Raw genomic sequence first — 26,482 nt, 5'->3', positions numbered from 1 at the left:
GATTGAACACAGTATTTTTAAAAGCAAGTACTCCAGTTTAACTCAAGCACAAATTTGACAGAGCGACTTGTTGTTGAGTCATATTTGCCCAGGTGCATCTGTACTTTGCCTCAAGTACTGGAGTTGGGTACTTTGTCCATCACTGTGAAGCAGTTTTCCTGGCAAGAAATGGCCAGCGTTAAGTGGGACTACATTGTAGCCATGCACATGGCTCTGCAAGTCATGAGCTCAAATACAACGAGACCAGAGACCCTGTTAGGAGACAGACTCAAAAATAAAATGTCATGACTGAAAATACAACGCATCTACATGCAGCCAAGCAGTTGAAGAAATCACAGATTGAGGCTTTAAACCTTTTGCTTTTATGACATATCTGAGACCATTCATACGTTTATAGAAGATGCTTCTGAACATGTATTCTATTACTAGTTTGACCACTTCAAATACTGGATAAAGTCTTTCTTTATAAGAATGGATAAAGAAAGAATTGTTTGCAACGTTGTTTGTAAAGAATTGTTTTGGTGGATTATGTGCATTGTACAAGCAAAACATTGAAAAACAAGATGATAAAATGTAGGTCAAGTTCATCCAATTCCTTGCAATATTGTTTTCAAACAGTCTAAACCGATATTATATACATAAAGTATATGTATGTATGTATGTATGTATGTATGTATGTATGTATGTATGTATGTATGTATGTATGTACTGTATGTACATACAGTACATATATGTATGTATATATGTATGATGATAAGTTACTATTATTAACTAAGTTAATAATTATAATATATCATATTTTGATATTGTCAAGATGTATTCTGTATTTTATATGAATTGGTTAATAGAAACCCACAGCTGCCCACAAGACCAGCTAGCATCAAAGTGCCTGGGGATGGGGGCTAGCTGTATGTAAAAATCACACCCTGTGTGAAGGAAGCGGTGCCTTTGGGGCGGGGCTTAACTCATTTCAGTTCGTCCCTATTGGTGGTCTGAGTCCACGTACCAAATTGTTACTTGGTAGCATGCTGCAAACTGGAATGATGGCTGTTTACAGCCCAGCCAATGGGCAGACAGAGGGGGCGGGGCTTAAGTAATTACAGTTCGTCCCTATTGGTGGTTTGAGTCCATGTACAAAATTTGTACTCCGTAGCATGCTGCGAACTTGAGTTATGGCTGTTTGAAGGCCAGCCAATGGGAAGACAGAGGGGGCGGGGCTTCAGCAATTCATGCTGGTCCCTATTGGTGGTCTAAGTCCACATACCAAATATGGACTTGGTGGCATGCTGCAAACTGGAGTTATAGCTGTTTAAAATCCCGTGCTCATACGGGCGCTGGGGGTCCCTGGACCCCTCTTTGATAACTTCAGCAATGCATGCTCGTCCCTATTGGTGGTCTAAGTCCACATACCAAATTTGGCCTTGGTGGCATGATGCAAACTGGAGTTATAGCTGTTTAAAATCCCGTGCTCATCCGGACACACGGACGGACGGACGGACGGACATACGGACAAAGTCAAGCTTAGAGCGGTTGGCACCGCTAAAAAGAGGTTGAGCAGAGGTATATCCATGGAGCTCTGATGCTACACAATGCAGTTGTCAGCAGAGGGAGGCAAAGCAGAGTTGTGAGCCCTCTGTAGGAGGAGGAGGAGTGGCGTAAGGAGCTGGGAGAAAGGAAGGAGTGTCCTCTGTCACCATATGCAACAGAAACCTTGTCAGCGGGCCATTGAAGAGACCCACGTTTGGAGTTGTGTATCATAATTATTATAATTAAATACTACCACCAAGTGGAGACTGTAGAAAGAAACTACCAAATATGAATTCCCTTTGTTACAGTATCACCAGGGCTGTACTGATTTTTTCCAGGATGTTTGGCGTGCTGTTTTGCTATGGTTACAACGGGGGTGCACAAATATTTTCAGTAATGACCCAGAAATATTGATCCAGTGTCGACACATCATTTAGTATTTAATTAAGTGAGAATTAAGGATTAAAAGCTAAAGTAAGGGATACAGCCAGAGTCTTTTATGGGCCCTCAGCAGAATCCGAGAGAGAGAGAAACGGAGCGAGAGCTGTTCCTCATTAACACCATATTAATTTTGATTCAACTGTTGGCAGCGTCATTTCAGCAAATGATAGGGGGTGGCAAAAGTTGATTATGTATTTTTCAAACAGCTTTCATGGGCTACTGAATGTTCAGCCTACGTTTTCACCCCTCTTTCCATGGTGCTGAATACACACACTGGCAGCCACCAGATAGACATACAGACAGACAGACAGACAGACAGACAGACAGACAGACAGACTTACATATACTCACTCACATACCATACCATACCGTATAACACACACACACACACACACACACACACACACACGCACACGCACACGCACACACACACACACACACACACACACACACACACACACACACACACACACAGAGGAGAGAGAGAGGAGGAGCCTGTAGGACTACTCAGAGATACACACGTACCCTGATGTCCACAGCACCAGAGTGGCAGTGAGATGGACAGATGGAAGAGTGATCTTTTACAGCCTCTTCTCTTCCCTGTACGTGCGTGCATGCGTGTGCGTGCGTATGTGCGTGTACGTGTGTGTGCCCTATGCCTAGCGTATAACATTGCCCTGGCAGAGCATCACTGCCAAAGTGGGCATCTGGTCTGTGGACTATCACAGGGGAGAGAGGCGGGCAAAGAGAGACCAGTTTCATCTACCCATCCCATAACCTCATGTGCTCAGCCTGGCTCTCTGTTACACAGAGAGGGAGGGAGGGAGGGAGAGAGAGAGAGAGAGAGAGAGAGAGAGAGAGAGAGAGAGAGAGAGAGAGAGAGAGAGAGAGAGAGAGAGAGAGAGAGAGAGAGAGAGAGAGAGAGAGAGAGAGAGAGAGAGAGAGAGAGAGAGAGAGAGAGAGAGAGAGAGAGAGAGAGAGAGAGAGAGAGAGAGAGACACACACACACACACACACACACACACACACACACACACACACACAGACAGACAGACAGACAGACAGACAGACAGACAGACAGACCATCGTGTGTATCCATGCATGATGCACATACTGTACATAGGTTCACCATGTTGTTATGTTGCTGCTGTCTACCCAAACTGTTGTGCATTTGATATACAAGCAGAAAGGTAGACAGTACAGTATACAGCAAAATGCAAACATTATGGACCCTTCAACGCGGACATACACAGGCACGTGTGTGGCCGTGTGTGTGGGCATGTGTGTGGGCGGCAGCGGCAGTGTCCTTGAGCAAGACACTGAACCCCGGCCCTATAACTGCTGCCGATGAGCAGGTTGGTGCCTTGCATGGTTTCCTCTGCCGTCGGTGTGTGAATGTGTGAATGTAATGCGCATTGTAAAGCGCTTTGGATTAAAGGCACTATACATGCACCATTTACAATTTACCAACCATGTGTGTGCAGAAACAGAGTTTCTGTACGGGTGGTGCGGACAGCCCAGCGCATCGTGGGAGGTGAGCTGCCCTCCCTCCAGGAACTGTATCAGAAGCGGTGCGTGGTCAAAGCTCAACGTATCATCAAAGACAATTACAGTACCACCCCAGCCACAATCTGTGAACCCCATTACTGCGACAACGGCTGGGCAAGCTCTACCTCAGTAGCCTATTCAAATGCCTGATTTATGAACCGTTTCTACCCGGTTACCATCAGAACAAGGCATGAACAGCGCCTGCATGAGGTGGTTTTAACCATGTAAAATATGTGGGTTTTTTAGGCCTCGTATCCACTGGGCTTTTTTTCTCGGCTGAAAACCCCAAGGCGCTCGCCAAAAAGCGCTTCCAGGCGCCCGAGTTTAAAATATTTTAGCTTACGGTGTTATGTCAGAACCGCGGGAGCGAACAAGGGGGCGGACCTTATAGGGTTATGAGTCCCAATCCCATATATGTTCAGCCCACTTATGTCGAGAAAAGCTGTTGTCATCAACGCATAATATGGAAAGGAAGGAAGTTACATTTTTTTTTTTTTTCTATAATTTTTATCCCGCGATTTTTGTAACCCATTTTTTTCACCCGGTGCCAATTTCCTAAGTGATCCTGGGCGCTACACCAGCCCTACACCAGCGCTACACCAGTCCCCCACAGCCTGGGAGGCCAGGGCCGAGCTCATGCTTCCTTCAGTGCATGAGAGCCAACTGACCTTCTTGTCACCTGACAGGGGGGAGTTTCCCTGGTTGGACGTAGCGCGTGGAAGGAACACGTTATTCCAACCAGTTCCCTTCCCCTCCATCAGGCGCCCCGGCTGTCATGGGGGAGGCGGTATAGTGACCAGGATTACTACATGTTTTTGTGAGGGTATTAACTACCCTAGGAGACACAGGGAGAACATGCAAACTCCACACAGAGTAGTAGGAAGTTACATTTTAACACAATAGACAAACAATTTATAAGCATGCGCAGTGGGAGTAGCCTACCTATATAGGGAGGCCTATATTATAGCCTACATCGTTTATATAATTTTCTTCACTGTCTTCTTCTGGGTGAGGGTGGGACCCTAGGACCTAGGCAGAGCAGGCAGTGGCAGCCTAGTAGAGCCATTGCCATTTTCAGGAATGTACAACTCACCTGGTCTGAGAAAAGGGGGGTGGACATTTCCTGACAAGCAAATATGTATTGCCGAATACAGTCCACGTTCGTTAATTTCTGTTTTCGGAATCAGTGGGGTCAAATAGTGCTGGCATCGTCTCTCCAGCTCTTTAGTAAACACAAAATGCATTTTCAGGCCGGGATACCAATTTTATCCAATCAGGAGAGAGAACTCACACAGGATACAGGATTAATGTTATGTGGGATTAGGGGATTTGGAAGTGATGACACAAAGAAATGAACAGGCAAATTTTAAACTGGAATACTATCAAATTGAAGCTGATAAATGAGTGATTGGGTGAAATTTGGCAACCCACCTGAACATGTATTTTCTATATATTAAAGACTGTAGAGTGTGAACAAACACACTGAGGTGCTTGGCAGTGCTGGTCTCTTATGTAGGAGGTAGTCATGATAATTAATGGTAATGTTATATTGTTGTGTGCTTGATGAAGGTTGTTTGCAATTACAGCTACACTGTGGACTCTATCAAGAAATAGCCCACATACTTATTCTGCACATAACCTCCTTGCATTGACCAACATTAACCACCAGAAGGCAGCATAAAATAGCAGATCTCATCCGTCCTTTCTTATCACATCGTTTTCCACCATATTGAAACATTTGCTTTGAGAATAAATAGGCCTACTGTATATCAAATAGCGGTCAAAGATTTTGGCTGATACATTCAGATCCATACATACCACCATTATCAGTATCAGTATCACAGCACAGCACTTGACTCGACTACACCAGTGTCTTTGTTTGAGCTTTAGTTTTCATCTAAAGCTCTCATGTCAGAAGTCAGAACCCATGCATGTTTAGCAGACCTTAGGAAAAATGGAAGAAAATGAAGCAGGATGAGAGAATGTCTGAGTTGATGAGAGAATGACCTGAGTACAGTGTTTATTACCTCCCTTGCCTCGAGTAACTTCTTACTTACTCTTGCAAGGCATTGTGAGCTTGTAGATCTGCTATTTTCAAATGGCAAAAATGAATATAGGGTTGAAGTGGTTAATGTATCTTTTGTAATAATAATAATCCAAATCTACAAAATAACAAACAATTGTAGTGGAGTAAAAGTACAATATTTGCCTCTGAGACATAGTGGAGTAGAAGTAAAAGTATTGAAAATTGGAAATACTACTAAAAGTACATCCGAATGGTACTTAAGTAAATGTAAATGTTACTTTCCACCACTGTACTTACCGCAACAAAGTAGCCTACCATCCATCCATACCGTGTGAGTCGTCTGTTCGTCTGGTTTGTTTACACTCTCTGCTAGACTTCACTGGATCGAGTGTGAGAGCCAGATGGCGCTGTTTCACCATACTGTCGTTTTAAGCAAAGAAGATAATAATCTACCTCGCTCGAGCCTACTACACACTCCCATCATACTGCAGTGGTGGAAAAAGTACTACATTTACTAATTTTACTCAAGTAAAAGTATCAATACTGCAATGTAGAAATACTCAACATCCGGAATTCAAAAATTACTTGAGTAAAAGTACAAAAGTATTGGTATCAAAATGTACTTAAAGTACCAAAAATAGAAAGTACTCGTTGTGCAGAATGTCCCATTTCCCAAGTTTTCAAATTTATAACATATTTTTATACAGAATAAAAATCTATTGAAAATACCAGATCCACAAGCTCACAATGCCTCGCATAGTACCACCGGTGGTAACGGCCGTTACGTCACCTCACCATCTACGGCTATGACCGATTAGAAGGAAATACTGAGCTGGGAAAAAAGTTACTTTCGATTTCAGGAACCAGTGTGAGTCTGATCCACGACCACGGTAGGGCTAATGTTATTTTTTAGTGTGTGTTAAGAGTTGCTCGACAAAAATTATCATAATTTGAACTGATTCCAAAATGTATTTTGAAATTACAAATGTGGAAGGCACTTATTTATGTATTTATACATATATATATTTTACTTGGAAACTGTTCACCAGCCTTGAGTCGGCGCCTTAGCTATACACACCGGGTGATTCCAATGAATGCTGGTGTAGTGTATTTTGAATAGTTAAGCAAAAGCTGTGGTTTTCACTACAGTAGGCTACTCTGACTGACTGTTTGCTGACTACAGAGCTCTTTAAAGTTTCTACATTTTGAACAAAATAGCCAATTGTACATGGTGCCGTGCATGCCCACTCTTTCTTATTGCCCACTGCCCACTCTTCTTGTATCCATATCGGTGTCTTGTATGCTTGATTGTTTATTTGTTTTGTTTCTTAGTTTTTAGTTTTAGTTTTTTAAAAGTGTGTAATCACTGGAGCGGAAATCCAAAATATTTTTTTATGAAGGTTTGAGATATCTGAGATAGGCTACATAAAGAAAGGGTAGGACCTGATGAGTTTTCACAAAACTTCTTCCTACTCCTTTTCACGAACATGGAATATAATTTAAGGATGATATCAAAATGTCCCCCTTTTTTCATTTTTCTTTTTCTCATTTATATTTTTAATGTTAGAAATACATATAATACAAAATAAAATATAATAAATAAACAGCAATAAAATATCAATTAGGGGTGAACGGGGTAAGATGAGCCACTTTTCACTAAGTTGTCCTTGAAGTGAGGCAAAATGAGATAGCAGTAAAATCTAAACATCTACCCTTATTTCAGGATGTCTTGACAAAGGGCCGTAAATATGACATAAATATGACTTATCAAAACAAGTGGTCATGTGGCTCAAATTGCCCCAGGTTGGGGTAGTTGATGCAAGTCAAGGGGTAAGTTGACCCACATGATATTTTACATTTTCAAGTTTAAACTTGAACAAATAATGCATTCACTTAATTAATAATAATTCATCAATTAATAGTTTAATAACATTTCCCTTTTGCAAATACTCTTTATTTATTTTATTAACGGTTATTTAAACAATATAAAACCAATTTAATAAAGTTTGTTGTTCAGAACCTTTTTATATTTGCAATTGTTAATACAATATTGAAAACTTCTCTTAAATGAGTGTATTCATCCAAATGAATAGGATAATTGGCTCAATGTATCCCATGGCATTTGGTTCATTTTGCCCCAGAGCCACCATTTTAGACACAATTGGCTAGAATAATACTTCAGACAGTTTCTTTGCTAAATTATGGTTATGGTTATACACTGGCAAATCACCGTCATGTATGATATACATTTTTAGACATTTTGACACTTTGCTTTGATATACGAGACCTGTCATTCTACCTGACATGTAGGGGAAAACATTTTTTTTGGTGTAAAATAATGTTTTTCTAGTTTCCCCATGTGCTTCCCAATTTTACAGCCAGGTGTGATGGATGTTTACTAGATTCAAGGTCACATGACAACACCGTTTTCTAGATAAAGGGGGTGGGTCAACTTACCCACTAGGTCATCTTACCCCGTTCTCCCCTATGTTAAACCTATGAGCAATACTTTTCAAATACATCTTTTTATGGGAGAATGAAAGTGTAACAATAAAAATAACATTACAGCTCTCCATAGATTTTTCTTTTCAACAGAATGTAGCCTATGGTTTGTCTTTTTGAGTGGACAGTGGACACTCATATTCTCATCTTTTCCTTGCATTTAGCTCATCCAAGGAGACATTGACAATCTACCATGGATACTAGGACAGACATCCTGCATGCCCTGGAGGAGTTGGAAAAGGAAGATTTTACAATACGTTTCCAGCGGCAGCTCTCTCTGAAAACTGTGGACGGTGATAAACGCATTCCTAAGTACGGTGGTGTAAAGTAACTAATAACATTTACTCAAGTACTGTACTTAAGTACAATTTTGAGGTACTTTTAATTTAGTTGAGTATTTCCAATTTTCAATACTTTTACTTCTACTCCACTACATCCTCAGGAGCTAATATTTTACTTTTACTCCACTACAATTAGTCGAAAACTTTAGTCAGTAGTTACTACTAAACATGCATTACCCTCAGCCCTATTTAAACTTTGCCTATTTGAAAATAGTGGATTTACAAGCTCACAACGCGTCGCATTTGTGAGCTGCTAATTTCTGCTATTTTCAAAAGATTTTGATACATTTCATACATATGATACCATGTGAAACGGGACATTCTACTTTTAGTACTTTAAGTATATTTTGATGCCAATGCTTTTGTACTTTTACTCAAGTAAATTTTGAATACCGGACATTTACTTGTGATGTTTCTTCATTGCAGTATTGATACTTTTACTTAAGTAAAATAATTTAGTACTTTTTCCACCACTGCAGGTACCGTCTTGAGAATAAAAGTCGGGAGGAAACTGTGGACTTGATGGTGCAGGCTTACACTGAAGCAGGGGCTGTGGCTGTTGCAGTGGAGACCCTGCAACTGATCCGTCAACACGATGCAGCAAAAATGTTGTTGGATAAATATCCCACAGCGGCCAAAAAATACGGTAATAACATATAGTCAAAGAGGCAAATATGTAACAAAATACAATAGCATAGAAATTAAAAGGTGTTACTTCAGTTTTAACCAGTGGTGGGAAAAGTACAAAGTAAAAGTATCAATACTGCAATATAGAAATACTCTGTTACAAGTAAAAGTACAGAAAATACTCCAGTAAAGTAAAAATACATACCTCAAAATTGTACTTAAGTACAATACTTGTGTAATTGTACTTAGTTGCATTACACCACTGGTTTTAACCAAGATAGAAAACCAATGCTTACTCTGTCTATGTCTTTCATCCCCAGAACAGAAGGAGCAGAAGCTCAAGTAAAAGAAGCCATCCTCTCATCTGCTCTTTCTCACCATCAGACCATTGCCCGGGATGGAAGTGTTTCAATTGCTCCTGTATTCAGTGGCAACATTCGTGTTGGTGGATCAATTAATATCCACAATCATACTAACAAACCGTAAAACACAATACGTGTTGTAATTACTCGTGCCAAATGGGGTTACTGCCCTGATTTATTCAGGTTTTTTTTTATGTGTCATGCTCCTAATTGCCTTCCTCCATCTTTGGGACTACACATGATACACTTCAAATATTTGTACAGTATTTTATCTGTTCATTTTATGTTTCAATACAACATGATATTTGGAGCCATATAATTATGTTTTCTAAAAGTTACATGGTATGCAATATAGGCTACATATACACCATATCTACATCGGGTTACACTCAGGTTTGTCTGGCAACACAGTGACAATAAGCAGACTTGAACAGCAATATTTAGGTTTTATGCAGAAACATGAAATGTTCAGGGCTGGTTTCAAACCAGAAGTAGCTCTGAATCTGCAGTTATTGCTAGAACATGAAAATGTATCACATGTTGCTGCTAAGACCACAAACAATCTGACTCAGGTGAAAAGTTTCCTTAAAACCTGCAATGGATTTCCATGTATTATGTGTTGTTTCAGTAGAAATAAATTGTTTTAACATTTGCTATTAGTGTGTTTTTTTACTCACTGGTATAATAGTAGACTGTACATAAAGTTCATTAATGATATTTTACGCATATACACATTTATTGCTGTGTATTATGACATACAGATATATTTTCTAATGTTAAATAAATGCTCAACTGACTTGTTTTTGAATAGATCTGAATAACGACCAACTAAACTTTTATACTCATAGACAGGTGTGGTACATAGGATGAATAAGATGTATAAACCTAGCAGAAAGCTTAGATGTTGAACTGAAGTTATGTACTATATTATACTATACTAATAGTACTATACAATACTGACAAACTGTGTAAGCTACAGTACAGTAACAGCAATCTCTGTCATCATAAGAACCTGCTGTTCAGGCACTGAGGCCCAGTACTGACTGGCAGTTCCTGTGGGCCTGGTGTCATGCCGTGATAACAGTAATGTTGTCAGGACAACAACAGGACAGGTGTGCGGGGAGCAGCATGAGGGAGATCATCGACTAAAATTATGCTAAAAGTCCTGCCTGTAGACCTGGACAGGGCCTACTTTGAGTTGAACCAATTTTCCAGCTCTACTCGATGGCACTCCACTCCGCCCTCCCCCGTCTCCACCACCCATGCTTAGCCAGAAGACCCCCCCTTAACACTACTGAAACAGCTAATGACACCCCACCACCACCACCCCCTGTTCCAGTGTCTTATCAGTATGGATCAGGTGGAGGGAGAGCTGTGGAAACTGCTCCAGGAAGGCTGTGGTGCCTGATGGTGTGAGATCAAGGGTGCTCAAAGTCTGTTCAGACCAGCTGTGTGGTGTTCTCTTCAGCAACTATTTAACCTGAATATCTGGAAAAGGTCCCATCAATGTGGAAAACATCTTACCAGTACCAAAAAGAATAAATAAATAAACACCCCAGTGCTGAGGGTGAAGATATACTCTCCATTTGTCTATTGTATTACAAACTACCTGACCAACAGGTCACAGTTTGTACGGCTGTATTGTGGGAAATATTTGATTCCTGAAAATAATATGTGTAGCGGACCCAGCTCGACATAAAAGGAGTTGGAGCTCGACTGATGAGTATACCGTTTTATTTGTATTCCCAACGTGAAAACTAGGAACAGAAAACATACAATACATGCATCAAAAGTCAATTCACAAACATCATTGCATCAATAAACCTGGCAAAACATATCTAAAATTCATATAAACTCCTAATCATTAATACATCATTATGAATACATTAGATAGAGCATACATAAACAACCATAAGAAACCAATAAAACTCAATGAAGCATCCAGTGACAACAGTACCAAAAACATTTATACAAAAATAATACCTTTTTCCCCTTCCAGCTAGGCGCTAGAGTTCTGTGACCATCCTTTCAGGTCCATTAATAAACATTTTCTGTGCAATCGTTTCCTTGACCATCCTTTCAGGTCTATATTTGACATACAGTCTTTCTGCAGTCCTTTCTTTCCATGCCATCGGTAACAAACATTTCTCCTCCCATGCTGTCACTGAGCTAGGTTTAAATGCGAACAGCGTATTACTCTAATGTCGAAGCAAGGGGGCGGGAGCCTCGCCCCGAGGCGCCCCCGCCCTCTTTCTTCTACAATAGAAGAGTTTAAATCTTATTTTTAACTCTATGGTTTAAATAGCCCCCTTTCAGGTAGCCAGCCACCCTGGCTTCCGTGTTCCTGTTAGAGCCTTCAAAATAAAAGTCTTGACGTCGTCGGGTCCGTTACAATATGCACTGACTGTACAGAAAAGTATGAGTTAAACTGTGGAATATTTTCATTCTTGGTTTATTTTAGCTTAGGTCGCGATACGAACGCTTCAGAGCCGAAGGAGGCGTCTACCTTTATATGTCTATGTGTTCTATGAACTAAACTGGAGAATGCGACTCTTGCTGTTTCCCTCTTGGGTGGCGGCCGCCCGAAAATACTGAGCAGGGGGGGAAAAAGTTACTTTCGATTTCAGGAATCTGTGTGTGTGTTTGTGTGTTGATCCACGGTAGGCCTAATGTCTTTTTTTGTGTGTTAAGTGTTGCTCGACAACAATTATCATAAGTTTAACTGATTCCAAAATGTATTTTGAAATTACAAATGTGGTAGGCACTTATTTATGTATATATATATATATATATATATATATATATATATATATATATATATATATATATATATATATATTTTTTTTTACTTGGAAACTGTTCACCAGCCTTGACACCTTAGCTATAGCTAAGTTACGCACCCGGGTGATTCCAATAAATGCTGGTGTATTTAATGTTTTAATATTTAAGCGAAAGCTGTGGTTTTCACGACTACAGTACTCTGACTGTCTGCTGACTACAGAGCTCTTTAACTACAGTTAGGACAAAATAGCCAATTTTACATGGAGGTACAAGCCCACTCTTTCTTATTGCCCACTGCCCACTATTGTATCCATATCGGTGCTTGATTGTTTATTTGTTTTGTTTTTTAGTTTTTAGTTTTAGTTTTTTAAATGTGAGTGTGTAAACACTGGGGCGGAAAGACAAAATATTTTTTCTAAATGTTTGAGATATCTGAGATACCTAAAGAAGGGGTAGGACCTGATAAGCCATAAATATGATTTAAATATGACTTATTAAAAACAAGCATAGTTGGTCATGTGGCTCAAATTGCCCCAGGTTGGGGTAAGTTGATGCAAGTCAAGGGGTAAGTTGACCCACATGATATTTAAAAATGTTAAACTTGAACAAATAATGCATTCACTTATCAAAAATAATTTAATAACATTTCCCTTTTGCAAATACTCTTATTTATTTTCTTAACGGTTATTTAAACAATATACCAATTTAATAAAGTTTGTTATTCAAAACCTTTTAATATTTGCAATTGTTTATACAATATTGAAAACTTCTCTTATTAGATGAGTGTATTCATCCAAATGACTGCAGCATAATTTGAGTAGCAAAGAAATACTACAAAATATGAATAGTGATTAATATTAGGATAATTGGCTCAATGTACAGTATCCCGGGGCATTTGGTTTATTTTGCCCCACAGCCACCATTTTAGACACAATTGGCTAGAATAATACTTCAGACAGTTTCTTTGCTAAATTATTCACATGGTTATCCATTGGAAAATCACCAACATGTATGATATACATTTTTAGACATGGGTTACTTTGCTTTGATATAACAGACCTGTCATTCTACCTGACGTGTAGGGGGAAAAAACAGTTTTTTGTGTAAAAGAATGTTTTTCTACTTTCCCCATGTGCTTCCCAATTTTACAGCCAGGTGTAAATGATGGATGTTTACTAGATTCAAGGTCACATGACAACACAGTTTTGTAGTTTTCTAGATAAAGGGGGTGGGTCATCTTACCCCGTTCTCCCCTATGTTAGACCTATGAGCAATACTTTTTGGGCGGTGCAACCGCCCCTATATGTGAGGTTTGGACATCAACATTCGCTGCACTGTGATTGGCCACCATTGTACCCCCCTAACCCTGCACATTCAATGCAAATCACTGGCCACCATTGTACCCCCCTAACCCTGCACCGTGATTGGCCACCATTATACTCCCCCAACCCCTACACATTCAATGCAAAGCTATACTTCAGGACTGTGATTGGCTAGTGAAACACATGACACATGTGCATAGCCCTATAAATAGGACTATGCACTTAAAAAAAAACACATTTATGTTTTTTTTTTTAGTGAATCACCCATTGTGAACCAACCATTGTTTATTGTTAATAAATAGCACCACACACTTCAGAAATATTACTTTTCTTTAAGTGAACTTCCATCACTGTGATGACCACTGTGACCACACCGGCCACTTCACACTGGGTGTGATTTTTTTTTATATAAATCTTTTTATGGGAGAATACAAATGTAACAATAAAAATAACATTACAGCTCTTCATAGATTTTTCTTTACAACACACTACTACACATTACATGTGCCAACACACGACATCAGGTTAACTAATTAATTAACTCGTTTTTTTATGTGCAATACTTTGTATGTGCTGCAGAATGTAACCTATGGTTTGTCTTTTTGAGTGGACAGTGGACACTCATATTCTCATGTTTTCCTTGCATTTAGCTCATCCAAGTAGACGTGACAATATGGATCTGGATGATTCTGATTCTGATGATGATGCTTCGTTTCAATGGGCTGTTCCTAATCCTGAATGTAGGATTATACGTACCTATCCTAGGACAAACATCCTGCATGCCCTGGAGGAGTTGGAAAATGACGATTTTACTATACGTTTCCAACGGCAGCTCTCTCTGAAAACTATGGGCGGTGTTAAACGCATTCCTAGGTACAGTGGTGTAAAGTAAAAACATTTACTCAAGTACTGTACTTAACTAAATTAAAAGTACCTCAACATTTTACTTGAGGATTTCCAATTGATAATACTTTTACTTCTACTCCACTACATCCTCAGAGGCAAATATTGTACTTTTACTCCACTACAATTATTTGAAAACTTGTTACTAGTTACTACAAAACATGCATTACCCACTTCAGCCCTATTTAAACTTTGCCCATTTGAAAATAGCGGATCTACAAGCTCACAACGCGTCGCTTTTGTGAGCTTGTAGATCTGCTATTTTCAAAAGATTTTGATACATTTTATACATATGATACCATGTGAAACAGGACATTCTACTTTTACTTTTGATACTTCAAGTATATTTTGATGCCAATACTTTTGTACCTTTACTCAAGTACATTTTGAATACCGGACATTTACTTGTAACAGAGCGTTTCTACATTGCAGTATTGATACTTTTACTTAAGTAAAATAATGTGGTACTTTTTCCACCACTGCAGGTACCGTCTTGAGAATAAAAGTCGGGAGGAAACTGTGGACTTGATGGTGCAGGCTTACACTGAAGAAGGGGCTGTGGCTGTTGCAGTGGAGACCCTGCAACTGATTCGGCAACATTATGCAGCAAACAAATTGTTGGATAGATATCCCACAGCGGGCAAAAGAGACGGTAATAACATATAGTCAAAGAGGCAAATATGTAACAAAATACAATACATTGAAAAAAGTATCAATATTGCAATATAGAAATACTCTGTTACAAGTAAAAGTCTGAAATTCAAAATTTGAAAGTACAAAAGCATTGGTATCAAAATGTACCATAAGTACCAAAAGTAGTACTCATTATGCAGAATGTCCCATTTCAAGTTTTCAAATGTGTAAAATGTATTAAAATCTTTTGAAAATAGCAGATCTTCAAGCTCACAATGCGTCACATCGTGACTCATTGTGAGCTTGTAGATCGGCTATTTTCAAATGGCCAAAATGTATATAGTGGTTAATGTTTTACTAGTAACTAAAGTTTTCAAACAATTATAGTGGAGTAAAAGTATATTATTTGCCGCTGAGATGTAGTGGAGTACAAGTAAAAGAACAGAAAATACTCCAGTAAAGTAAAAATACCTCAACATTGTACTTATGTACAGTACTTGAATAATTGTACTTAGTTACTTTACATCACTGGTTTTAACCAAGATAGAAAACCAATTACTCTGTCTATGTCTTTCATCCCCAGAACAAGGAACAAAAGCTCAAGAAAAAAAAGTCATCCAGGCTGATGCTGCTTTTATGAGGGAATGTGCATGTTGGTGCGATAAGTTCACTTCAGGAGGCTGCAATTCGAAATGCTAATAGCCCCTGTCTCATGTCTTACTAAATAAAGTGCATCAATCAATCAATCAAGCATGTTGCTTCTAAAACCACAAACAATCATTTGTAGAGATAATGACAGCCTGACTCAAGTGAAAAGTTTCCTTAAAACCTGCAATGGATTTCCATGTATTATGTATTGGCTTCAGTAGAAATAGATTGTTTTAACATTAGCTATTGGTGTGTTTTTTCACTCACTGGTATAATACAGTATAGGCTACTGCACATAAAGTTCATTAATGATATTTTACGCATATACATTTTCTTGCTGTACATTGACATACAGATATATTTTTCTCAAATGTTAAATAAATGCTCAACTGAAGGCTCATCTGACTTTTCTTTGAATAGAGCTGAATAACGACCAACTAAACTTCTATACTCTAAACAATAGGTGTGGTACATAGGATGAATAAGATGTACCTAGCAGAAAGCTTAGCCGTTGAACTGAAGTTATATACTATATTATGCTATACTAATATAGTACTATACAATACATATTGACAAACTGTGCCACCCCGTAAGCTACAGTACAGTTAAGTAACAGCAATCTCTGTCAGCATAAGAACCTGCTGTTCAGGCACTGAGGCTCAGTACTGACTGGCAGTTCCTATGGCGCCGTGATAACAGTAATGTTGTCAGGACAACACAGGACAGGTGTGCGGGGAGCAGCATGAGGGAGATCATCGGCTAAAATGAGGCTAAAAGTCCACAAGTGCCTGTAGACCTGGACAGGGTCTATGAGTTGAACCATTTTTTCCAGCTCTACTCAATGGCACTCCACTCTGCCCTCCCCCGTCTTCACCACCCATGCTTAGCCAGAAGACCCCCCCTTAACACTACTGAAACAGCTGATGACACCCCACCACCCCCTGTTCCAGTGTCTTATCAGTATGGATCAGGTGGGGGGACAGCTGTGGAAACTGCTCCATGAAGGCTGTGGTGCCTGATGGTGTGAGATCAAGGGTGCTCAAAGTCTGTTCAGACCAGCTGTGTGGTGTTCTCTTCAGCAACTATTTAACCTGAATATCTGGAAAAGGTCCTATCAATGTGGAAAACATCTTACCAGTACCAAAAAGCATACATAAATAAACACCCCCAGTGCTGAGGGTGAAGATATACTATATTTGTTTACTGTATTACAAACTACCTGACCAACAGGCCACAGTTTGTACGGCTGTATTGTGGGAAATATTTGATTCCTGAAAATAATATGCACTGACTGTACAGAAAAGTATGAGATAAACTGTGGAATATTTTCATTCTTGGTTTATTTAGCACAAAGCCACTGATAGACAATGATCTCAACAGCAGTTTTCAGATGGTATTTTATTGCACTTTCCTCAGAACATGTAGCTCAGAGACGCATATAGAGAATCTCTGTTGTTAGGCAATATAACTGTTGTAACATTGGTTTGTCATGGTTTTGGTTAGAAAGGTCAAGGTGGGATCTTTGGGGCAACCCTACCATGTATACTGTATGTAAATTGGACTGAGAAGCACTGTGGAAGGGTAGCAAGATGCTTGCAGCCTCCCCTACTCAATGGCCAGGAGCCATTCTTATTGAGATCCATTTTAGATTGTCTTTCTTGGTATAAATGTACTATATGTACAGTATATTAAATACTGGATCAGAGCACTACATTATAAATTTAGTGTTGATTTATGGTTCCATAATGCCTGTTTTGCCAGAGAAACCAAACTATAATAATGAACAAAAGCATGTCAATTAACACTGTAAAAATGGATACAGGTATTTTTTTTGCACTTTCAGATTTAGATTAAAGCTCAGGATAATACTGTGAACAGAGTAGAATTTGGACATAAACATGGAATGTACCATGAGGATAAGAAGAGGGTAACAGAATACAAATAACAAATTAATTTTAGTTTTATGGATGTGGATGTCTATGTGTGTGTGTGTATGTGTTGTGTTGGTGGACTGATACTGAAGCTATTTAAGGACTATAAGCTAGACCATTGATCACAATTAATAACATAGCCTATATTTAGTCATTCATTTTACATTGAGAGTTTGACATGTTGCATGATACATATTATTTATAAGACAATGATGTACGTTATCACAGGCACTTAAATGCAACAACAATTCCAATAAAATTGTGTCCAGGAAAAAAAAGGGATCAAATAAACCAAATTTTGTTTTATAAAGTATAGGTTCCTATTACAATCTGCTTGAGGTGAGGGCTGCTCCAGTGATCCCAGGTGAACAGTAATGATATCTCCATTTCACAATAAATGACATATAATTAACTGATGATGATTATGCAAATCAAACATAAAATAAAATAAATCATTATTTAAATTCTTCAGGACAACTATTGATGGAAGCAGCATTAAGATTAACTTAATACTGTATCTAACGCCATTACCTAGAGTGGATATTAGTGTGTCCCTCGAGTGGTGCAGGAGTAAAGTTCTTGTCCACCATCATGGAGACCAGGGGTTTGAATCCTCCGTGGCCGAGCATCCATATGAACACAACTGGCTGTGTTTGCTGGAGGGAATCCTACGGGCTGGGGCGGCACCTGTCAGCAGGGGGTGTTGAAGGTGAGGAGTAGCTTGTTCCTTCACATGAGCTATGTCCTCCCGGTGGGGGCTCCTCACTGACAGATGAGGCAGTAGGGGTCAGCAGTGACAAGACTACACAGAAACGTGTGGGGAATTCGGGAAGTGTCATAACGACTACATTGGGAGAAAAGGGGGGGAAATAATTGGCTACTCTAATTAGAAGATGGTAATCCGTTGTTATAACACTGTGGTTAATGTCAACTTTACATTCTGCTAATACATCATGTACAGACTTCCATTAAAACTCTTATACTTCTGGTGGAATGCTTATTTAGTTTGTAGGGGTCCCAGTATCAACATTTAAGTTTCTATATGGAGAGTCTCTTTCAGTCACTAAAGCAAAATGGATGAATAAATGAACATGAATATGCCTAAACTCTTAAGCTGAATTTGTGCTCCATTGCACAATGATGTCACTTGCTGACAAGAACTGATTCACAACGCATCGCAAAGCATTGTTAGCTTGAAAATATGTTATTTTCAGCAAGCAACACCGTCAGACTATACAGAGAATAAATTAGGCTTAACTCTCATAATGCCTGAGACAAAGTGAAACACAGAGTGGTGTTAGCCCACTTGTCATAGATTTAAAGTGTCCATTCCAATCTCTGGGAGGTTAGGTTTCAGTTAGAGGTTATGAATTCAGAACTGGTACGTAGTTAGTCGCAGGGGCGTCACGGGGAGGGGGGGGAGGGGGGTTAAGTGGGACTGAGTTACTAGGGCCTCAGGTTTAGGGCCTAAAAAAGTATTTTTTTTGTCTTTTTTATAGAAAATAAATCATAGGGGGGCCCACAGTGATTCTTTGTCCCCAGAGCCCAGAATGTGGTGCTACGCCCCTGGTTAGTGGGACAGTAAAGACAGACAGACAGACAGACAGACAGACTTTGGGGGAGGGGGCAGACAGGGTTTTCATTTTAATTCAAAGCATGCAGAAGAACTGCCAATAAAATTATAAATGAGTAAATGATATATTATTCCTTATTGTAATTTAAATTCAGAGGAATGGCCAAGAATCTGTTCACTTTGTTTCAGACTGTCTGAGGAAGAGACTAATCTCTAACTAACACATTATTCTTACATAAGCGTATGATTTAAGTATATTATGATACCCTTGGAATGGCAAAATGGATAGCAGTTTCATTCTGTGGCTGATGAGAGTACAGGGGTTACATATGAGCTGCAGGTAGATAGATAGCGGAGATAATAGCATGTACGTATAGTTGCATACAGAGTGCCACTAGGGGGAGGTGGTGTAATACACATGAATACAGAGAGACATGGCCAAACTGGGATACCAGGACATCCATACAAGGAAGACAATGGGAAGTTCAAGCCATGTTCACCTTCCTCACTCTTTAACACACAAACACACACATGCTCCTTCATTTATCCTTCTGTCACAGGTCTCTCCTGTGTTCTGTGTTCTCTCCCTCTTCTCTCTCTCTCTCTCTCTCTCTCTCTCCCTCTCTCTCTCTCTCTCTCTCTCTCTCTCTCTCTCTCTCTCTCTCTCTCTCTCTCTCTCTCCCTCTCTCCCTCTCTCTCTCTCTCTCACTCCTCAACGATACTTTCTATCTAGACCTCATTTTCAATAACCTGCAAATGAATGGCTAAAATAAAGGTGATGGGTTTCTACTGACTGTCAGCCTGTGTTTCTGGAGAGCTGTGCACTGTGTTGTTCCAGAGGTCAACATCAGCAGCTTGGGGCTCCAGAGAGGGGCTCGCGGAGACATCATTGGTGTAATTGGATGTGGGGTCCCCCGAGACCTGGGCGGCGAACACTGGGGAATCGCGGAATGAGGCTTCGGCTGGCAGGTGGGATGCGGTGCTGGGTGGGGCGTGGGAAGGTGAGAAAGAGGAGGGTGCATTTGAAGGAGACAGGGAAGAGGAAGAGACGGACGGTGTGTCTGAGGAAACGTTGGATGGCGTGGCTGAGGACAGGTTGGATGGCGTGGCTGAGGACAGGTTGGATGGCGTCATGGAAGATAGGTTGGAGGGCATGACTGAGGACAAGTTGGATGGCAAGGCTGAGGACAGGTTGGATGGCGTGACTGAGGACAGGTTGGATGGCATGGTTGAGGACATGTTGGACGGCGTGACTGAAGAGAGGTTGGTGGGCGCGACCGAAGACACGTTGGATGGCGCGACTGAGGACAAGGGCGAGTCAGACAGGGTGTGGGGTGGAGAGTCGGGCGACGCGTCTGTTGGAGAATCACTCAGTGTGGGTGTGGGTGTGGTTGTGTGAGCGGGGGTGGGCTCCTGTGGATCCGTACAACAAGGCTCCCCCTCGGCAACGTACCACACCTCGTTGTGCCTGTTCACCAGCTTCAGGGGACTACACACACACACACACACACAAACGCACGCACACACACACACACACACATACACACACACGCACACACGCACACACACGCACACACACAAAATAGACAAAATGTCTTCAAAATCCTAACAGGTTTCTGAAAAACGTATGTTGCTAAATATCAGTGGTGCTCAAACCTTTACATGTCAAGGACCACCCAAAATTATAGGTATTTGGCCGCCGATCCCATCGCAAAATATTTTGTTCCAGGGACCCCCAGAAGCAAAAGATTTGAGTTAAAAATGTTCGCTTAAAAAAATATATATATATTCAAAGATTTGCACACATTTTCACACAGTAATTTATGTAATGTAATGTAATGTAATTTTCACGATTTTTCAAAAATAGCAGATATACAAGCTCACAGCGCGGCACAGAGTGCCGCGCTGTGAACTTGTAGATCTGCTATATTTGTGAACTTGTAGATCTGCTATATTTGTAGATCTGCTATTTTTGAATAGCCAAAGTATGAAATAACGGTTAAAGTGGTTAAAATCGAAAATGACACGGATACGTTCCAGGTCTGGGTTAATTATCTATTATGTATGCAGAGGACATTCATGTACGTGTGCAGTACCTGTCATAGCCAACGCCGTAGTGGAAGGTATGGTTGTAGGAAGCCCCCACTCTGTTTAATTCCTTTGTCAGCAGGTGTGTGTGCAGCCTGGAGGTGATTGACAGCATCCAGCCTCCGTAGCTTCTCACGTAAACATCCATGGCTGGCATCTCTGTGAAGTAGAGCTATTGGGGAGAAACAAGGGCAGCATTTACACTCACACTCACAGACAAATCCTATACTCTACAGTTGATATAATGTCGAGAACATTTTAAAGTATAATTACTGTACACACCATATGAATGCCTAAGTAATAAGTACACACTGTAGATGCCTAAATACAATTACTCAAAATAATACTCTTACCCAGTCTACTCTTGGATGCAGAACATAGAGAACTAGAAAGTACTGTTCCTGAAGAAACAGTGTGGGATCGCTAAGATGACGTCATTACAGAGACGTGATGACGTCATTACAGAGAATACACGATGACATCACTGACTGACCATTTCTCCATTGATATGAATGGGTATGAAGGGCGGAATAATAATAATAATAAGAAGAAGAAAGCGATCCCACAATAATAATGTGTTAAATCGGCATGTAGGATTCAGACTTAGGTCAAATAGTTACACTTTCAAATTAAAACAAATGCCTGCACTAGCATATCTTTATATCTCTCGACTGTGACCTTGACCTTTGGCTGTTGGTTGAGAGAAAGCTTTCATATCCACTTGGTGACAGAATCAGAGCCTTTATGATTTTCAAAGTATTCTGAATCTCCTTATGAATAAGATGAGAGATGATAGTAGATTAGATTGTAAAAAAAATCACTTATATATATAGATCTGTACATGGCTATGGGAATAAAAGATCTCAGTGGCAGTGATCTTCATTATAGATCTTCGGAGTGAAAGGAGCCAGCCTCACAGTGCACTGTATCTATTTATGCTCTGTTGAGCATTGGCATGCTAATATAATAATATCAAGTTACTGTACTAGCAGTCATTCCTAAATGATACTAGGGAGGCATTAAACTACTGTGACAGAAGTAGCTAATTATATGGAAATGTGTTTGGTACATCTCATCCACCCTTACATGGCTTCATGACATAAATAATAACAGAGCTGCCATGAATTTTCCACTTTTGTGAACATTCCGTTTTTAACCATTGCTATGGGAAACAACACAGCCTACCGGTTGCTCACGGATTAAAACAGCAGACCTGACATTGACAAGGCTTTCCATACATCTCATATAGCAATAATAGATATTGAAATCATCTATAGACATTATGGAGAGTCTCTCCCATTTCTCACACTGAACCTCTAGCTTCCCATCACGAATCAACCTCTCCCATCTTATTTTCTCCACCTCCAGTTAAGAGCAAATACACAGTAAAATCATCAGTGTTCATTTATCCATTTATAACTCTGACAGTGTACAAATGTAACCAAATGGACCCTGAGTGTCCATTTGGTTTCCTTTGTATACTGTCAGAGTTAATGCTGAGGGTTTTACAGTGGAATATGATGCTCTGACATTGTATTGTCCAGTGAAGGAGCTGATGACAGCTCAGGCCCACCTTGTCATTGGTGGGTGAGGGAGGTTGGTCTTGATAGGCTGACGGCAGTGGGAAACTGAGTGTGTAGATAGCTGGTTCCCACAGCTTGGTCTCCTCGGGAATCTTTACAAGCACTGGAGCAGTCATCTCCATCTGGACACCTGCCAATTATGTACATTAGATGGGAATACACAACCATGTGCATGTGCATGCGCAGTTGCGTACAGATAGGAAGAGACAGAGAATTGGTTCCAAGTCACATATGACCATTTTCCAGTACTTTGCTGACAAGATGATAAACTTAAAAAACAGTACACACAACAGTATTCACTCATATAGAAATGTTTTAATGTAACATTTTTTGTCAACCGACCTTCATGAAATACAAACTCAACCAGGAATAACATTTTGTAACCCCTGTAAGCCAACAGTCACTGATCACAATTTTCAACATGGTAATTTAATCATTAAGCCCCCCACTAAAGCATTGATAATTAACAGACTAGATCCCCACACCCCACCTTACCAGCATTGTTGGCTCCAGTGATGTACTGGAACAGTCTCCTGAAGGCCATGGCTGCACCTACTCCCATAAAGTAGGCTTCAGCATCTGTTGACACCCAACGGGTGGGACTGTAGTGTCGTACCTGAGGAGAAAGACATACGCACGCATGCACGCACACACGATTGCTGATGCATAATGCTGAAGAAAGGAAGTGGCCATCACACAATCAGCTTGTTTGTGTTATTATAGTCTATCAGATAATAACGTATAACGTATGTGTGGAACAATCAAAGTGTGTCACTCACCTCATATTCTTCTGTTTTGCAGACAAGTTCATACTCCAGACATTCCTTTGACTCGCTGCAAAAACTGCTATTGGAACTTGGGCTGTAAGAGAAAGTTTAAATGACTTCTCTCATTTTCTCTTAAAATGCTAAACGTCTCTCTATAGGAAAAGATGAACTTACCCTACGCTCCCTTCAGTGGAAACCACCAGAGCTAATGCCACCAGTGCTGAGAAGATCACCCTGAAATATACATGTAAAAACAAGTACACCCACATGGTCAGAGAACTTCATGTTGTTGCATTAATAGTTGTAGAATAAAATATACAAGAACAAACTATAAACAAGATAGCAAGGTTCAAAATAAAACAACGAATAATAACAAATCAATAAAAAATGATGGGGTCTGGTTAAAAATAAAATCAAGACTGAAAATTATTTAAATTATTTTTATATGGAATGTAGCAACAAACACACACACATCTTTTATTTTCCCAATCCGTTCAATGAATGCACAAAAACGTGCATGCCTGGCGTGCATCTGTGGCGCATGTAATGTTTCCAGTACTGCAGAGATAAAGTGGGACACATTATCTGTTTAGAGAGAGGAGGGAGGAGGATTTCTGCTGCATCATCATCATCAAGCTCTACCTTTTCAAAAGCAAAGGCATTTTGAGGTCATTGTGAAGACAGTTAATATTACCCATACTTTATTAAACCAGTAGCCTAGGCATATCATGACTTAAGTCAAGTCTAAATGCTCATTATAAAACACAGCCTATAAATAGCCTATGATGATGGCCCAGCCAATCATGCAGTGAATGAAAAAAGATTTTTTAAGGATGACAATGCATTATTACCATCTGTCAGCAAATATTAACTTGACAAGTGTATAGCTTGTTCTGATATACTGTGCCCTGTAGCTTGTGGATGAATGTATATTACATTTGATATTCATAGCTATAAAACCACATCAAAGGGTGAGACAGACAGATCTCCCGCATACAGGCGCACCTGTCAAGGGCGACGAAAAGTCAGCAGCAATGGGCTGCCTGTCTATCGTCATCATGCAGAAAAATAAAAAATAAAAAATTAAAATAAAATTAAAAATTAAAAATCATTATGCAGAACAGAACAGGGCAGCATCGCATGATGGTGAGAAAAAAAACCATCAATGTCTCACCTTGTAATAATAATAATATTAAGAAGCAAATCAACAATAAACCACGGCACAACAACTTCCACCATCACAGTAATCATCAGTCTTCAATGTCATCTTCATCATAATATACTCACATCATTGTCCCGGTGGTCCGTTATGGTCCAGCAGTAGACAGACAGTGACTGCAGTGTAGGTGTAGCGAGGAGTCTGACGGGGCGCCGGTGAGCTTTTTACTGCAGACTGCAGTGCTGCTGTCGCTCCATTTATACTCCGCCGTACGGCGGTGTCGCGCCCCCCCGAAAACAGCCGATCTACAAGCACGCAGCGTGTCGCGAGTGTTTTCGGACGCAACGCGCTGCGTGCTTGTCGATCGGCTGTTTTCGGCGAGTGCCGTAGGGCGGAGTATAACGGTCGGTCACTCACCAAAGTGTGTGTGTGTGTGTGTGTGTGTGTGTGTGTGTGTGGGGGGGGGGGGGGGGGGGGGGGGGGGTCGTGGGTGTGGTGTGGCACAGTGGTGGAAAGAAACTAAGTACATTTAGTCATGTATTGTAGTTAGGTACAATTTTTTTTACTTTACTGGAGTATCTCCAATTTTCAATACTTTTACTTCTACTCCACTAAAAGTCAGAGGCAAATATTGTACTTTTACTCCACTACAATTATTTGAAAACTTTAGTTACAATTACTTTGTATATTTGAATTATTACAAGACATACACAAACCACTTCAGCCCTATTTAAACTTTGGCTATTTGAAAATAGCCAATCTCCGAGCTCAATTTTAATACATTTCATACATGATACCTTGTGAAACGGGACATTCTGCATAATGAGCACTTTTACTTTTGGTACTTAATATATTTTGATGCCATCACTTTCGTACTTTTTGATTACCGGACTTTTACTTGTAACAGAGTTTTTCTACATGGCAGTATTGATTCTTTTACTTATAAAAAATAAATAAATAAATGGAGTACTTTTTCCACCACTGGTGGTGTGGCACGGATCGGGGGGGGGGGCTTCTCATTCTAGACAGTTCAGCAGTTTGAAGCACTAAATAAATACCAGGCCAATTCCTTAATCCAAACATCAGCGCATTTTTTTTTGTTTGACCGTTTTAAAGCATTGCTCAGGGGAAAAGGGAGCTCCACCAATAAACCATAGGCTACATCCACTGCAACTGTGGTGTGTAGCATACAGTAATTGAATTTACAATTTAGGCATTTAGCAGACAAACGTAATCCAGAGCTATTTACAGACAGTAAGCAGGCAAAACTTGTGGTAATACATCACATGCATAGAAATAGTAATCTATGATCATAAACCAAGAACCTATCAGTAGTCGATAAACAGTATAATATCAAAAAGTCTATAATCTGTACATTGAAACTATACATACAAGGATGCCAGGTCTACAAATGACCTGCCAACTGTCTACATAACATGCTTTCTAAATTACATTTTAGCCTTTGCATAAGCCTTCAAGGCCGGCAAGTGCTACAGGCTAAGGTGGAGTCTGAAGAGGTGAGTCTTCAGAAAATACAGATTCTAGCACTTATGTTCCAGTGGAACGCAACCCTTTGCAAAACAGAACTCAGAAATGGACCGACAGCCTTAACCTTCTGCTTAATCAGAGGTTCAGATATGGTTATGTAGTCCTGAAAGTGTAATGAGCCATGAAGCATGGAGCCTGTCATTGAAGAGGTAATGGTACTGTAAATGGAGAA

The 26,482-nt window shown here is 40.1% G+C and overlaps 1 protein-coding gene and 2 long non-coding RNA genes across 4 annotated transcripts; 2 read left to right on the top strand and 1 right to left on the bottom strand.

The window, feature by feature from the left end:
* The first annotated feature begins 6,397 nt into the window (after window positions 1–6,397).
* Window positions 6,398–10,026, top strand: LOC311060806. Of its 2 annotated transcripts, none has more exons than XR_014602312.1 (4): window positions 6,398–6,432; window positions 8,209–8,356; window positions 8,865–9,031; window positions 9,338–10,026. It is a non-coding gene; the product is annotated as an uncharacterized lncRNA (long non-coding RNA). The 2 variants fall into 2 exon arrangements; XR_014602313.1 differs by having other exon boundaries at window positions 9,333–10,026.
* Window positions 10,027–11,872: 1,846 nt separating this feature from the next.
* Window positions 11,873–16,021, top strand: LOC311059466. The gene is made up of 4 exons (XR_014602168.1): window positions 11,873–12,034; window positions 14,128–14,350; window positions 14,866–15,032; window positions 15,597–16,021. It is a non-coding gene; the product is annotated as an uncharacterized lncRNA (long non-coding RNA).
* A 1,023-nt stretch (window positions 16,022–17,044) lies between these two features.
* Window positions 17,045–24,982, bottom strand: LOC311059375 (uncharacterized protein). Its single transcript, XM_084077249.1, has 7 exons — window positions 24,891–24,982; window positions 23,778–23,837; window positions 23,616–23,697; window positions 23,332–23,452; window positions 22,827–22,966; window positions 21,262–21,425; window positions 17,045–20,654 (listed from the first exon to the last, which is right to left on the bottom strand). Exons 1-7 carry the CDS (start codon window positions 24,893–24,895, stop codon window positions 19,952–19,954), a joined length of 1,275 nt encoding a protein of 424 aa, XP_083933375.1. The 5' UTR covers window positions 24,896–24,982; the 3' UTR covers window positions 17,045–19,951.
* Window positions 24,983–26,482: the final 1,500 nt, after the last annotated feature.

This window comes from Gymnoscopelus microlampas (assembly GCF_963454915.1).
Source record: "Gymnoscopelus microlampas genome assembly, chromosome: 2".
Classification (NCBI taxonomy): domain Eukaryota; kingdom Metazoa; phylum Chordata; class Actinopteri; order Myctophiformes; family Myctophidae; genus Gymnoscopelus; species Gymnoscopelus microlampas.
This window is presented reverse-complemented; position numbering and strand designations above follow the sequence as displayed.